This window comes from Falco peregrinus, chromosome 8 (genome assembly GCF_023634155.1).
Source record: "Falco peregrinus isolate bFalPer1 chromosome 8, bFalPer1.pri, whole genome shotgun sequence".
Taxonomy (NCBI): Eukaryota; Metazoa; Chordata; class Aves; order Falconiformes; family Falconidae; genus Falco; species Falco peregrinus.
In genome coordinates this window covers 47,756,008-47,772,482 of record NC_073728.1, presented here as the reverse complement: position 1 = coordinate 47,772,482, position 16,475 = coordinate 47,756,008, and the positions used below count along the sequence as shown (strand labels likewise).

The window sequence follows — 16,475 nt, the reverse complement described above, 5'->3', positions numbered from 1 at the left end:
AGTTTTAATGAGCTGTAGTCTGCCTGTGCCTTGCTCAGGTTTGAGTCCAGTAGCGATTGTTGTTCAGCAGAATTTCAAATGGTTTATGAAGTTACTCCTTGAAACGAAATCCTGCTGGAAGAACCTGCTGCTGACCTCTGCTTTGTCTTTGTCTATGCCCGGTATCATCTGCAGGGGTAACAGAATAGGCTGGTTGGGTAACTGCAGATTTAAACAGTGAGTACCTGATATTAGGCTGTACTCCTTGTACCTCCAGAAGCATTTGGATGTACATAAATGCTTTAGAGCTGTCCCTGGTTTTGAGCTGCTTATTAAGGCTATGGTAGGCTACCTTCCTATTCTGAATTTTTTTCTCTGACTCCTGGTGTGCATTCTCCCTCAAGCTTGGCTCAGTAAATTGACGCGTTTCTGGTAACAAAAGCAGACATCTCTGTTTAGGGTTAGAAGAGTAATTGGCATAAGTCTGGCTGATATGTATGGCATGGATAAACTGGCTTTTATCTGATGTTTCTCTTCTTTTTAGTCTTGATTTATCATTCAGTTTTCATTATTTCTTCCTGTCTTTTGTAGTCTTTTTTTTTCTCTCTCTCTGTGTATCCTCTCTTTTGTTTTGAAGCTTTCTAAAGGGTAAGACTGTTCAACAGCAGCCAAGGAACAGTCAAGTTTTCAAATCAGTGGTTTTGAACAAAAGAAAAATAATTTACTGATCAAGTAATTGTAAATGGCATTAAGATTAGGAGTGAAAAAAATGAAGGCAAAGTTGTATACAAGCCTGAGCCTGAATAATTTGAATTAAGGTGTTCAAGTAAGACAGCAGGAAGAAGGCAGTGCACCAAACTAACCTGCCTTGAAACTGAGGAAACCTGTCCTCTGGCCCTGGCTTCCCATCAGGGCTCTAGGAAATATTCTCTTGCTCTCTCAGTTTTCTTATTAGGGTTTTCTTTGTTAAATATTCCAAAACTATAGGTGAAAGCTCTGTAATAGTAGCAGTAATTACCTCCTGATTAGTATTTACTTAAGAGGAATTTCTACCTATAAGAATTTTCCTTAGTTTTGGTAGGGTTTTTTTGCAGCTATTTTCTTTCATAGGTTGTGCGGCCTATTTTCTCCTGTTTCTTAGTGAATTGCTAAATTTTTATGCACTATATAAATTTTAAGTATTTTTAAATAACATTATCTACAAACCATATCATCCTGAATCGGAATAAAATATCCACAGACTTAGTACAAACAGGAGGTTCTCAAAACTTATTTCCATTTCATTATAGCCAGGAAATGGAGATCTTTGTGTTAGCCTTGCTTCTCAAGAAATAATCCTGTACTGAAAGGAGGCAGAATTGCAGCGCCTGTTCAGATTACAGCCAGTCAGTGTCTTCCTAGTTAACAGATAGAGGCTAAGACAGATTTTGTGGCTTGATTTCTAAGAAGAAATGAAAGCAGACCCAGAATTTTGTGGTTTTCTTTTAATGCTAAGAAAGAAAGGAGGCAGAGAGCTGAGCTGATAACTTATGAAAAAAATTGCTGTGAAAGGGATCCAGCACTCCCTCTCCATCACTGGTTTTCAGGCAGAGCTGAAGTGCTGCTCTCTGTATGCTCTTTAAAAACATCAGGCTTTAATATTAGAGTTTGGGTACAGCAATAAGCAGATATAGAAAGGTGTGACTTAAGGTTTCCTGTACCTTTGTCTTTGCTGATTTTTGCTAAGTATTGAGTGTGTATGGCGTGGGCAGGGTCTTGGAGAAGCTTTTTAAGACACCTTTAGATTGTGCATCCAGAATGTTTTGATACACAAGAGTTACCCTGCACAGAAGTCTGTGCTGTCAGGTGTTGTCTTAATCTGGGCCAGTTCATCAGTAGTTCGAAATTGTTCAGACTACTACTTAAAATTATCTATATTTGTGTAATAGCAGCTGGCTCTGGGCAAACCTGCCAACTGCCGAGTCCCTCCAGCTTTCCTTGGAGTGGGGATGACAGTGTGGTGTGGGTCGGCTTCAGAATGTGCTTGGAGACTGTGTAGTAGTTGAACGAGATGTTTCTTGCTGGTTCTTACCTTTCCCACCTTTTTCTGCAGCTAGAATTAGCTAGAGAGCAGAGGCCAGGAGGAGAAATAAAGGAAATGAGAACATACAGCTTCTTAATGAATTAGATTCAAGATAACTGGCTAATTACAGGAACCTGTTAATTCCCAATTGCTGGAGTTACCTTCCCCCAATGGCATCTTTGTAACTGACTTCTTTATTAAAATGGAAATGTTGGTCTGTGCCTCCCCTAAAGTCACAGCAAACCCATGTCACAACATGCCCAGCAGCTGGACTCTGGTTTGGGCAGTCTCTGAAACTGAGTGAACTGAAAATATCTATTTCCTACCTGTTGGTAGAGCAGGGCAGAACTATTTTTCAAGAAACTTCATTCAAAATGATGCAAGTGAGACACCTGGGGCAGGGATCTAGTCTTATACCAAATGACTTCCTGAAAGACAAGTGTCCTTGGCTGCTTGTGAGGACATCAGCAGTGACTTGCCAAGCTCTGAAATGCTTAAATTCATATAAGGAGATTATTAAGATTTTGTGACACATAGTTATTCTCTATGGTGAAGGCCTACGTTGATACCAATGGATGTTTCATCGCTTTGGTTTGTTGTATCGTATGCTTCACATTGACCTTTACCCAGGTATTGCCTGCTTTAAGGCTCTCTAAATGCTGTTATAGTGTAACTTCCTAGTGTTTCACAGCACTTAGTATATTTATCCCATTAGAGGTCTCTGAGGCAGTGCCATTCATTCACTTGTAAAAGGGGAAGCAAAGCACAGAGCTCAGGGTGGGGGTGCGCCTCCTTCCTGGGCCCCTAAACACACGGGGGCACCGTGGTGTCTGTGACCTGGCCATGGTTTCACAGCTTCTGACCAGCAGAGCAACCAGGTCTCTGAAGTTTCGGACTAACATCCATCTTTTCTCACTTTTTGTGACTCTGTTGCCTGTTAGGAACAAGCAAGGGCTGACACTGACCACTTAGTAGTTATTGCTTCACACCATTAGTAACACTTACGTGAGCAATAACCTAGCAGTAACTAAGGAGGACCATAATGGCAGTGACTCAGAAAAACATTTCAGTCACCAAGACTGAACGTCAAGGAGAAAATGTCAATTGGCGTTGACTTAGATGTGCCCAAGAGAAAAAAGAAGGTGACAGAGCACTGCCCCCAAAGCCAAACCACTAGTATAGTAAGTGTTTTATAGATAGTCAGGCATAATATGGGTATGCAGAAAAGGGCTTCACGTTCATGCAGGTCATATTGCCTGTTCTGGTGTATATGCAGCCAGCTCCCACGAAGTGTGGTGCCCTGGTGATTCATTTGTGTATGATATGAAGCATGAAGACTTTATCTTGCTCTGCTGCTGCCTGGCTATGCATGTGGGAATCAATCCTTTTCTTTCAGCCCACCAAGGGGGATTGAGAGAGAGAGAGATTGAAGAAATTTCTGCTGTGAAGGCTCAAGCTCAGATCTGAAGCATGGTCCTTCACCTGTGTGTGGCAGGTTTCCTCTTAACTAAAGCCCACATTTAAGACTTGTTGGTTCAGCTCTTGTGGCACAGTTAGTTGCCCTGTCCCTGTGCTTTGAAGTTGTAGCAGAGACCAAAGCAAAGTCTGAAATGACATTGTGCCATTAAAGTTTATTGAGTGCCTGTGCAGTTAACATCACTATAAACAAGTGATAACCAGAATCCTCGGCTGACACTTAAAGTTTAAGGCTGTTGTATGGTATTTCCAAGTCTATGTGCTGCCTAATGCCCCCTCCGAGCACAATTACTGCATAAAATGAACTGAATGTATTTAATAAATATGCTAACTTCACCTTCTCTTTCTAGAGTTGTAACAGTGAAATTTTTAGTAGATTTGAGATGATGTTATTTGAGAAGATGCTATTTCTCTCTTAACTGGCTCTCCAGGCACTCTTCTGTTGTTCAGGAAGATACATATCTATCCCACTGGAAAACAGTTTATACTCTGGTCTGAAGAAACCTATGTATTAATGCTTGCTGGTGCTTATATCAGAACAGCTAGAGACTACCTACTTGGTATTCAGGAGAAATACATAGGAATCAATTTTTTTTTTGCATGTTAGCACAAAAGATTATAGCTTTGCAATCAGAGCAACAAATTAGACCCTAGAAAATTCCTTCCTGCTTAGATCAATTATGTAGCAGAATCCATGCCATTTTGCCTATGTGCATAGGTGTGAAATCAAAGGGGTTTCCTTTTTCTTGTTTTGATGATGCTGGAGCTAGCAACTGAATTGGTATTAGTGCCCTTTTTGGAACTGGCTGATTTGAGAATATTGCGGATTTCAGGCTTACAAAGCTTCACGTATTCACAAATATATTTATGTATTTCTTCCCAAAAAATGTAATCGACATGCATGGGTTTTTCTATAGTGCCCTAAGATACAGATGCACATATCTGTTTTTTTAATCTAAAACCAATCCTCCTTTTAAGTAGACCATAGAGCTGAAATGGCAAAACTATGCAGAAAGATGCTAATTGTGCCGGCTGAGCCTCTGTTCCACTTCCAACTGTAGGCAATGAACAGTCTGTAAAGGCTGCCTTTGTGGTAACTGATATCACACAAAACTCTGGGAATGGAGGGCAGAAGATCGGGTGTTTTCTCAGCATAGATCATTCAGCTTTCCTCATGCAAACTAGATCTTCATATAGTTGCTTAAATGGTTGAATTTATATCACCAAAGTACTATAGTTCTAAGAAGCTTAAACTGGTGGAATGATTTCATGATCTGCCAAAACTGAAAGAATTTCTACCTTCCTTCATTTCCCAAATTTTTTCCTGCATGCTTTTCTTCTACAGAGAAGCATCCTTCAATTTTCAAGGCCAGCTGGAAATGGGATACTGCTCACTACTTCCTTATTGAAAGTGTTAAGTGCTTGGATGTTGTGCCATCTTTCTTCTTTCTGGAAATGGCAGAGATGTATCTCTAAAATTCATACCAATACTTTTGTTCAAAATGTTTAAGCTGTAACTGGACGATAAATCTTGCATGAAAACAAGTTTATTGTAGCGCATGGTTTCCTGATGATTAACAAAAGAGTTAATCATAATTAGCTAGTCACTGTGAATGTAAAATGCTTAAGGATAGAGAAAGCTTCAGCCAAGGATTTTTAAACATACTGAAAAATGTTTTGTGGTTTAGATTAACTAAACTACCATCTCCAATACCTCCGGATATAATTCAGCATCATTGCTAGATCTTGGGTTTGTTCTTTGCCTGAAAGAGCTCTGAACAGAATAAGTACCAACAACTGAATTACCCTTTCATGTCATCTAAGAGTATTGCCCTCCAGGCCTGAGCTATGATATATTTGAGCAGCAGCAAAGCATTCACTGATGTATCCAAATTGATATTTAGTTTAATAACGGCAATTAAGCATTGCACTTTTTTCACAAGAATGTACCTTGCAATTAATAAGCTGCAGCTTAATTAAATTGGAAGGAGGGAGGGGGAAAGTAGTATCCTTTATTGTACTCTTTTCCATCAATAAGAATGTGTTCCAATAAGGAAATTGACAGGACTCTCTAAGTAGAGACAGTGTTGTTAAAACCTCCAATGAAAATATCTAGTGTCCATCATGAAAATATCTAGTTAATTGACATGGACATATTTAATCAACTTTTCCTTAAAGAGCTGTTTGGATATATGTTCTGAGGAGGAAATATCTTCCTGTGCTTGAACTGACCAAATTTTGGATTGACACTGGAACTGGACCAGCACAATTTGCAAAAGGGATTTGACCTTTCATCTTCATACCTGCATGCTGTGTATTTGATTTTTATTAAGAGATGGCATAATACAAATTACATATGTAAATGAACACGTGATGAGTTTTTATATGTATATAGACACACACATCAGAAAGTTTGGTTTACAGCACAAACGTTAGTATTGTGATACAGTATAGTACCTGTCCCTGGGGAGCCCTGTGGTAGGAGTCTATGTAATTGCCATTCTTCTGCAGACATTGGAAGAAACCATCCAGTCCCAAGGTCCAGCGCTTCTAAAATGTGCTGAACTGGGTCCCTTTTTACAGGACCCTGGTTTTGTCCTGTTTGACACCGGGATTAGCCCAAGAGGTGTGCAGCTGTATTGCTTCAGAGGCTAAGTGCCTCTGCAGTAAGATCCGACAAACGCTCATGCAGATGAATGTTTATTTTATCAAAAGCTGGCTCTCAAGTGTCTTATGCTTTCTTGGAAAAAAGTGAAGCTTTGAGTTGTATGTGTTGAGGACTTTGAAGAAAGTCAGATATCATCCTCAACCATGGAAAGCACCTGTAATATATATCATTAATTATTCAAGAGGGTTGTGGATTATTGGGCGAGTATTCTAACTGCTGAAGTGTGTATGATACATAGTGTACCCTAAATATGAATATTTACAGACCTTGGATGTGCTCTGTACATATCATTCTTTTACCTGTGCTGCCCTTTCCCAGATGTGCATTATAGTCATAAATCTCTTTCAGTTTGATTTTGCCCTTGAATTTAATCTTCAATTCTGAATGTAAATCTGTTTGCAGAAAACCCTTGGCACCTTAGTTTTCCTTGCTGCTTTTTTCCATGCAGCTCATATTTTTTGATGTACTTTCAGCACTTTTTTTTCCTGGTTTTCTTAAAGGGGTTATCTGTGAGGCTGATTCTCTTTCCCTTGTCCTCTCATTCCTCTGTACAGAGAGTACATGTTGCCATATTGTTTTCCTTTTGTTCTCCTCTGCTGTGTAAATGGTAGCAGCCATGTGGGAGTGAGTGGCATACTGGCTCCATCACTAGTGTCCAGCTTGCTTGGTAATGGAATATTTTTAGGTACACATAAGGAAAGAGGTTTGATGGTGGTTGATTATTTCAGGCTACTAGTAACTTTAACATCCTAAGTATAGTTTGTCATGCGCACCTGTATTGCAGCTCTTCAAGTGCTTTGCTAGTTAGACATCAATGTTTCCACGAATGTCAGCCGATCTGTGCTGTGCTGAGAAGCAGAATTTAAATCGTGGTGTCACTAGAAGAACAGTTAAACCATAATTCATAAATCGGAGGGAGTCTGGTAAACTTCAGAGAGCTGACCTCTATGCTGAGTGCAAGCTACATGAAACTGCTGTCCCTCATCTAATAGTTGGAGTGGTGCTGGCAGAAGCAGACATCCCCCTTCTTAGAGCACCCTCTGAAGGTTCTCCTATTTCCTGCGTATTTAGAACTACAGCATAAACCACTCTTTTTGTCTGCGTTATACTTTATAAACTTGATATTGCTTCTTTAGACAATTTAACTTCAGACTTTTGTTTTATGAATTGAACCTTTTTGTTCTTGGTTTCTGTTTTATTGTCAAGTATTAATTGCTGAGAGTTTTTTACTACTTGGCCCAGGTTTCCAAACGTTTTCAGGATGGTTTCGTTTGAGACTATGATGTCTCTAAAATAGTTATATGGTACTATTTCATAATTCACTGTGATGTATCTAAAATATGGTTAGTTTTGTACAGTTTCATAATTCCTTCATGAATTTATTAATAGTATTTCCTAATAGTAACCTTATTTTTTGTGGCGCTATCTTTTGCAGAATAATTATGCAAATAACTAATTAAATCTTTCAAGCTGGGGGTAGAACAGGAATACAAACTACAGATGATAAAATAAAAACTTAAGCGCAAGTAATGCATAGATGGTACAATGAAGATGAGACACCAGTAAAGAGTCAACAAGAATGTTTAGGTATTTCCTTATACAACAGGTCAGTAAGAAATTTAGAGTTATTTAGAAAACCATGTGCATATATTAAGTGTCTGAGGCCACTTGAAAGAAAGAAATCAAGAAAAGCATTGAGAGAACATGGTTTAATGTAACAAGCAAAGGCACAATATCCCTTAAGTGGAGTGTCTTTCAGTGCTTAAGTCTGTAATGTGTATGTTGTAACTAACAAAGATATGAGGTGTGATCTTAACTGAGCAATGTTTCACATAATTCTTATGGAAAAATAAGAGCATAGTTCTAATATTCCTTTAATATTGGTATAATTAAAAGGTTTTGGATGGTAGCAATGGAGCAGAACAGACTGCAGCAAAATGGCATGGTCCATGCTCAAGGGCTTTTTCAAAAGAACAGAGTCAAATGCATTGACTTGAAATGCTGCCTTGCAAAGAGCAACCTGTGTGGGTTTTCCCCATGGGCAAAGGCTGGACAGCTTGGGCAAAGGCTTGTGGCTTACAGGTGACCCTATGCACACACTGTGGAAAGGTATGCATTCTTATAACAGAAAAGGCAGCAGCAATAAGTGGCAGCCTTAGAGGTTTAGATTGAACATTAGGAGAAACCTCTTCCCTAAGAGTAATGTGGCACTGGAGTGAGCAACTGTCTCGGAGCACCAGTGGGATTACTATCCTTGGAGGTCTTAAAGTCTCGACTAGCTGTTTTCAGGGAAGCAGCTCTTTCTCTGGGCAGTAGGCTGGGGTAGGCGATATCTGCTATTCCTTCCAACTAACACTTCTGTAAAATTATGAAGTGCCTGGAGACACCAGTAGATTCACATGGTTTTGGTGAAAATCCTCAGTAACCAGCTGTCTATGCTCATGCTGTGACTGATGGCAAGAGAATATCCATCAGGGAGAGATGTATGAGTAAGTAGTGAAGCGTATACGATACTGGATAGTTTCATTGGTTTTATTTCTTAGCGGTTTTTCCTTTATCAATACAGTTGGAATAAGCGAAAAAGCTGGTCAGAAGGAGCATCTTAGCAGTTATCAGCAAGTTGACATGCATTGGAACACTGTAGAAACTGTAAATGATAAAAGCAGTTATGCCAAATAACAGAGTATGATTGGTGTTAAACAAGTTTAATTTTGTTTTTAAGCTGTGATTCACCCTGCATCAGTCTTGTGATGTGAACTTATGATCTTCTAAGTCTCTGGAGGGGGGGGAATCTACCTGTTCATTGTCATTCCCATATAAATAACTCAATATGAATCTAGAAAAACAAAGCCCACTAGGAAAAAAAGTCACGGAGCAGAGGTTCTGCATTGTTAATTATCATTTTTATTAAAACTGGGAATGAAGCTGTGACAAGCCAGTGCCCGTGGGAAATATGTAATATGGAGGAAAATCCACCTGTGATGAGAAAATCACTGTGGCCCCACTTGGCAGCAGAGGCTTTTAGCTTTATGCCTCTTTACTTCCAGCTTCTGGAAGCAGCTATCATCACAAGGGAGAGGTCACGTCTCCACTTACTTGGGGCAGAAATCCAGTAGGCAGGAAAATCTCACTTGCAAAGCACATCTGTCTTCTGGCAATTGTGATTTTTAACATCATTTTTTAACTGCTCTTTACTACCATGTTAGGTGTGTTTGAGGAGAGTGCTCACCTCTGAGTACAGGTTCCAGGGGAAATGCTCAGCTGGATGGGGGACTCAGCACATGCTGACTGCATGGACTGGTGCAGTGGCATTCCCTGTTTGGGGAAATGAACCTCTAGTATAACTGAAACATCAGGTTTTATAACTTTGTGCGCAGTTTCAGGTTGTACATAGCCCCATCCCAGTGCCTCCCTGATCCGTTCTTCACGCTACATCCATCCCCTTATTCAGTGTTCCTTATGTCAGACTTAAAAGAAGAAACAACACAAGAGGGTATTTCAAGTTTTCACTCTCTCCCCTATTCTTCTTTTCCTCACAGCATGTGTCCTCCTCAACTTTGTCTGTTTAAAAAGTAGGAGAATGAGAAGTCTTGCAGCCTTTTCCTATCTTCTCTTTAGTGCAGCTGAGGTTATTAGGCAGTTGCTACAAGTCCATCCAGCCTAAACAACAGCACAGAAAAGACAGCAAGTTTGGTGCTACAGAACTTTGGGGAAGTCCTGAGAGCAGCTGTAGCAATTCTGCAAGTCTGATAGTGATCTGTGATCTTAGAGAAGGCTGCTGGGTTTGGTTTTGCCACTCTGGTTTGTGCAACCATGTTGGTTTACAAATAAAAATCTAGAGAAAGGGGTGAAAACCAGTTAAATAGAAGGAAAAAGTGCAATTGAGTCTGTCTGAATTCCTGTCAATAATATCTAGTGGTTGGGAGAGGTTCTCATTACCCTTTCATTAATTATATATTGCCTCAGTTGTATACTATCCAATTTCAGATAGTGTGCATGTAGAGTATGGTTCAAGTTAGTCTTCAGGGTTACCTTTTTTCTTCGTTAGTTGCTGGTAGTCTTTACTACAATTTGTAGCTTGATGGGAGGCTTGCTTGAACTTTGATCTGCATGTGCATCATTAACACTTACCCGCTTTTGTCATCGTGTGGTCCAGCGCAAAGCAAAGTCTTCCATGCAGCACTTTGTAGTAACTTCAAGGTAGGATGTGCTTCTCTGTACCTCCAGCTGGCATGCAAAAAATCAGTAACAATGTACTGGAATTCTGGAGTCTTTCAAAGATATTCCTGCGTTTTTTCAAAGTTGATGTGAATTGTGTAATAAGCTCACAAAAGGCTGGGAATCGCTAGCTCAACTAGCTCAAGACAGTCCTCTTAAGGGGAAAAATGTGTGGGGTCCTCCTGCTTCTCTGCATAAATTGTCCATGGATCTTTAGACCCAACAACATCCTACTACTGCCAGAAAGCTGGGAGGCACTGATAGAATAAAGACGGTAGCTCTTTCACATGAATCAGAAGAATTGAACTAAGGGGAAATTTTTGATGGAATTATAGCTGGTGTTGTTACAGCAGAACAATTTATATCATGCCAGGACAAGGGTTCATCTGCCGGTTACTTCCCTGCACTCACACTGTGAGGAAATGGCAGACTGAGGAACTGAGCTCCTTACTCCTAGCTCCCTGGGCAGCACTAATAGAAAAGCATCCACATTTCTGTATTAGCCAAACCAACTAATGGGACATTTGTGGTTCACCTATCATTATACAGAATGTATCTCTAGTGAAAAAAATAATAACTAGTAATTAGCCAGGACCTTCAAAAACACTCCTAGCAGGTGGGTAACTGCTGGGAAACATAAGTGTGATATGAAGCCAAATTAATTTGCAGGCAGAGGGGTCAGGGTGGAATTGCGGTGCAACTGGAAAAAGACCTGAGCTCGTTGTCACTGGATGACTGTTAGTTTAACTGAAGATTGCTTGTACTTTAGATGGGGGCCCTAAATCATCAATTACTTAAATATCAAATTTGCTAGGTTTTTTGAAATTGTAGTCAGCAATTATCAATCGATTATATTCTCTTCACACATTCTCCAGATGGCACAAATTACTTGGGGCTAGTCAGATCCAGAGAAATCTGAGAAACACCAAAGGGGCTTAATCATGGTGAACGGAGTAGATGAATGACTGTTGACTAAGGCAAGCTAATAAAAAGCTGCAAGTTAAGCAGTTCATATTGTTGCTTGGGACTGGGTGCATTAAAGTCACTCATGAGAATGTCCTAGTTCTCATCTTGGTTTATCTTAAAACAGCAATAAAACCCACTAACTTTACACATGTACAAAAGAAATCATATTGGATAAGTATGTATGAAATAGTAATTTCATACTTTTGACATTATAGCCACCTGCAATACTGTAAACTATCTCATTATGCTGTTTCTAAAACACAGCAGAAGTGGAAGGGCATCAGAGATCTACCATGAAAATAGATTTATGGACAATAGCCATGTGAAAAGACTGTTAAGGATTGCTGAGCATCAGAAGATCTATAAACAGAGATATTTGAAATAATGAACTGTACAAGAAGAATCAATCAGATGTTCCTGTTTATTCTCCATCATAACACAAGAGCAAAGGAATATTCAATCAAAATGACAAAAATTTAATATTTAGGGGTTTATACCAGGCTAATCAGAAAATACTACTGGGGTTTTATTAAAGGTGTGGGCAATAAGAACATGTTATGCTGCATTTGTTTTAAAACAAAGTGAGGAGAAAATTCCTCCTCAGGAAAGCATAGATGTATTCCATATAGCTCGGTCACTGGGAGAAGCTTCTGCTGTGGGGAATATTATTTTTTTATTTTGCTGTGATTTTTGCACCTTCATACAATGTATTTTTCCACCGAGCCAATTATAAGAGCTGATTATAGATTACATAAATCATTTATATGATTCATCATAGCAATTCTTTTATTACCAGAAAATCCTTTTCATTACATGTTATTTTGATTGATCTTTTTAAAGTTCCTACTTATGTTCCCAGAGGGCACACATTGTGCATATCCAGCGTAAACCTTTTTCACAGTTAATTGAGGCATTCAACCCCTTTTGCTGCATGTGAGAGATATGTATGCTGGGCATTAGCAAGAACATTTATCTCGATTATCAAGTATCTGGTATTTTAAACATTTGGATTTTTACATTCCTCTTTTCTAGTATTTGGCAAAAAGACCTTGCTGCTCTGCTGGTGAGCTTAACGTGGTCTGTATGTAACTAAGTTGTTCTTTCAGTTGCTGTTCTACAAAATCTGTTGTTCAGTGGCTACGGTAGAAAGCCAGGCACTCTGTGCTATTTATTTTACATGGGATGTAGTTAAAATCATTTAGTCCCTTGAGCTACCCCTCTCTGAGGACAACAGTATGTATTTTGCAGCAGACTTATGAATGTTTGGGAAGCATCAATCCAAAAGATGTTTTTTATGCTGTAGAATATTTATTCTGTAAAAACAAAAAAATTTTGAATCTCACTATTTATTTGGCTTTGGTTTGGGTTTTCCCTCATTACTCCAGTAGTGACTCAAATAAAATACCTAATAAAATCTTGACTTATATTTCTGCCTCTTGTTAAGAGCTGCTGGTCCTCTTTCTTCGCAGATTTCTATTGGAGAACTAAACTAAGTAGCCATTCTTTGGTTTAATTCCTGGAACCTATTTCTCTCATTAGCTTAATACTACAGTAAATTATGAGTGTTGCTGTAACTAATGGGCCAAGCTGGGAGGTAAGCTTTAGCAGAAAGATGCTATCTTTTACTTAAATTAGTTCTTACAGTGGAAAAAACAGATGAGTATTTGAATTCATAGGATTTGCCTCCCATAAGGCATTCATAGCCAGCTCTAGTCAGCCACTCCTGATGAATTTGAATATTTAAGCAGCAGCAGAAAGAGGATTTGTTTTAATTAATTGTATGCTATAACATAGGTCAGTGTGCAGCTTCCAAGCTACATGGGTGGATGGATGAAGGGACCTGGTGCTCTGCTGTCTGGCAACTGGCAGCAGTTTCCATAAAAAGTTAGGGATGCGTTGGTGTCATGTCACACTAACGTAAGGAATCCTGGTTCTCGGGGCAGTAACAAGCAAGTGAAGAATAAGCCCAGTGGCTAATGGCTGTTTCGGGAAGCTTGGGGAAATAAGGGGGAAGCAGCAGCCTTCAGGAAGAACTGCTGGCTTCAAGATGATCCCAAACCAACCTGAAGGTCCTGAGTGGAAAAAATGATCCTTCGACATTTCATCTAAGTCTGTTTAAAAACTGAGTCAACCTCACAAAAATCTTTTGGCTTTGACAATGTTAGATATACTGTCTAATGGATTCTGAGCTTCTGGCATGCATGAGGTCTTCATGCAGCAAGAATTCTAGGGTCCAAAACCAAATGTTCTTTTGCAGCTTGCTTATATCAGGAATGTTAGACTTGGCATAAATTGTTGTAACAGAGATGATGGAACTACCAGGTTTTCATGCCCTTCCCCATGCCTCTCGCTACAGTGCTGCTACAGGGCTTTAGAAGATGCAGAGGTGGGACACAGTGGGAGAACTGCAGAATTGCCAAGCATACCTGTAGAAAGCCAGGCTTTTTGAGTTTCATTGCTTATTATGTCATCATTTTTTAGTTTTACTTTTTTGTGGTAATTAGTAGATTCAGAAGGTTCAGGCATTGTTCAGAAGAAGCTATGTGACCTGATGTATCTGCAATAAATAACATGCCTGGAAATGAGTGGGTGAGTAAGATGGGCTTTTTTAGTTCTGTGTGCTCTTTAAGATCCATTAACTTAGGGGTCTGAGGAAACAGTGCAAAGTGTACCAGGCAGCCAGTAAATCTGTCAAACATCTCTTCTATATACAGGAAGGAACCTGTTTATTTTTGTGGTCAGTGTGCCTGGCCAAACTTAATGTGACGGGGGTTTTGTGGTGGCTTTGGTTTTGGTTTTGTTTGGTTGTGGGTTTCTTTTTGTGGTAGAAATGTTTCTCTAATGGAAACAGGACGTGATTAACCAAGGAAATTATCTAAATGTTTTGAGGTATGTTTATCATGTTTCTCCTCCAAATTCTCCTCTCCTTGTCTGGGAGCAATTTGACAGTGCAGTGATTTCAGTTCCTTGACAATTTTAAAGCTGAATGTGTACATCTGGGAAATATGAACCATAATGCGGCAACATAGTCAGTCATACAGCCAGGGCAATGAAAACCTAATGTGGTGGACACTACAGAGTACAAAAAAAAAAAAAAAAAGAAAAAAAATTGTTTGGTCTGAAGTATTCATCTGTAGAAGTGGCTTTGGTATCATGCCATTGAGCTTTGGCTAGTTAGCTGCCAATGACAGAGAACTCTCATGAATAATGTATTTGCGAGTATGATCTCTTACCTGGCCACCTGCATACAGAAACAAAGCTCAAATTCAATTAAAGTATTCATTACTTCTTGACTTGATCACTCAAGTATGTATGAGTACTCTGCACCTCCAACCTGGCTTTAATTTGAGCATCTCTAAGCAATTCAAGTGTACTACTTAGTTAATGTGATATACAAAAATCTCTTTAGGGTTCTGCACCTGAAGTTATTGTTCAACAGTAGTTGAAGGCAGAGGCAGTATCGGAAGAGGTTATGGAAGCAGTTTGGCAGGGCCTGCCTTGCTCTTTTGGGACGGTGGGGAAAGGGAGCTACTGCTTGCCTGGAGGGGGGCGGGGAGTGTGGGGACAATGAGAGCCTCAGAGTCCTGTAAAATAAAAGGTGTTGGCTGTGTTTTCCTGAGTATCCCACATGGGACACACCATCATCTTCCCCTAATAGCACGCTTGAAAAATCCAGCTTTTACTGGTGTTGCAATCTTGCATCTGCCATCCTGATAAAACACTCAACCTGCTGAGTGTTTACTCATCTGTGGTGATAATGGAGAAATACATAATTGACTGAACTTGAGAGCAACCTGCAGTGCTACCCTGTGCCAGCAGCCTGATAAAATATTACAAAGGTGAGCAAGTGCAAAGTGCTTCTGTCTGTCTGAGCTGCCTGCAAAGGATGGCTCTTCCAGGCCAGTGCTGGTGCACACGGATCTCTGGGTGTGCATTACATGTCAGCAAAATGCCCCCACTGCTGTCCCGTGGCTAATCCAGCGGAGCAGGGCTTGGAGCCGCTGCTTACAAACAAAATTGCTGCACAGGTCTTGGACTCTATACAGGAATACACATATATGTGTCAAGTGTGTTTATGAACATGGCGGGAAGCCAGGAAGGAATTAAGGGAAAGACCTTTTCTTTCCTTCCCTACAATGTGCCATAGTATAGTCTGTTATGTCGTGTGGAAGCGGCATTGACAAAAAGCATCTGTATTGGCAGAATAACGGAGAAAATCCCAAATGCAAACATTGGTGTCACAGATATTAAAAAAAAAAAAAAGTGTGAGAGGTTGCTGAGGTTAGCAGCACAGTGCTAAGTTGTTCAGGGGCGGAGTAAACTCTTGAGAGAATTACCCTGAAATGAAACGAAATAAAACCATAGATTATAGTTAAAAATTCCTTGTATGTTTAAAAAAAAAAAAAGGCAAGGGCGGGGGGAAGAGGAAAACTAGAAACAGGGGGAGAGGTTGAGAAACAGAGGCAGTGTGAGAATGAGGGGGGGAGGGAAATGTGCTGTACACTTAGCTGAGCAGCAGGAAGAAAAGCTTCAAACGGAGGATTTCTCAGCGTTAGATGTCTGCCAGTTGTTTGCAGGCACACCAGTAGGTATCTGTGTGGTGCCTTAAAGGATGTGGACGAAAGGCGAGTCGGAGGGACTTCAGACTTTAGGGATTGTGGTGGTGGTGTGCTCCTCTCTGAAACTTTTGCACTACCTCGGGCTAATTGACTTGTCAGATGGTAAGAGAACTTCCAAGTTTTCCAGCTCCTGTTTAGTTTTGTTTAAATTTGCTTCAGTAAAGCCACTGTAGGTAGCAGACAGGCTGTGGGAAGGAAAGCATTGTCTGTCAGTGCACTGATTCTCGATATTGTGATTAAAAATCATACAGGCTGCAAAGAGGGAATTATGCTTTATTGAGGGCTTTCGTGTGCTTTTGGTATAGTACCATAGCTAGAGAGAATCTGAAGCTGTGATTATCTTTTTTGCCTTATGTATTATTTTATCAAATTAAGAATTTTTTTCTTATTGTTAATTCTTTTTCTCTCTTGAAATTAGTACCAGCCTGGAAAAAGGAGAGTGTCCCTTGGGGTAATGGAAGCACAGCTGATAATTAGATGCATGATT

General features: G+C 39.9%; 1 protein-coding gene across 3 annotated transcripts in view; it reads left to right on the top strand.

Annotated features, from left to right (window-relative positions):
* Window positions 1-16,475, top strand: part of KCNIP1 (potassium voltage-gated channel interacting protein 1) — a 436,627-nt gene that overhangs the window by 360,119 nt on the left and 60,033 nt on the right. Inside the window, exon 1 of one of the 3 annotated variants that reach the window (XM_013295227.3) lies at window positions 15,891-16,090. The exons of the other annotated variants lie outside the window; for them this stretch is intronic. Within the exon in view, the coding sequence (XP_013150681.1) occupies window positions 15,982-16,090 (109 nt within the window). The 5' untranslated portion in view covers window positions 15,891-15,981. Of the gene's footprint in view, window positions 1-15,890; window positions 16,091-16,475 lie in introns of those variants that run through there. 3 annotated transcript variants of the gene reach the window in all.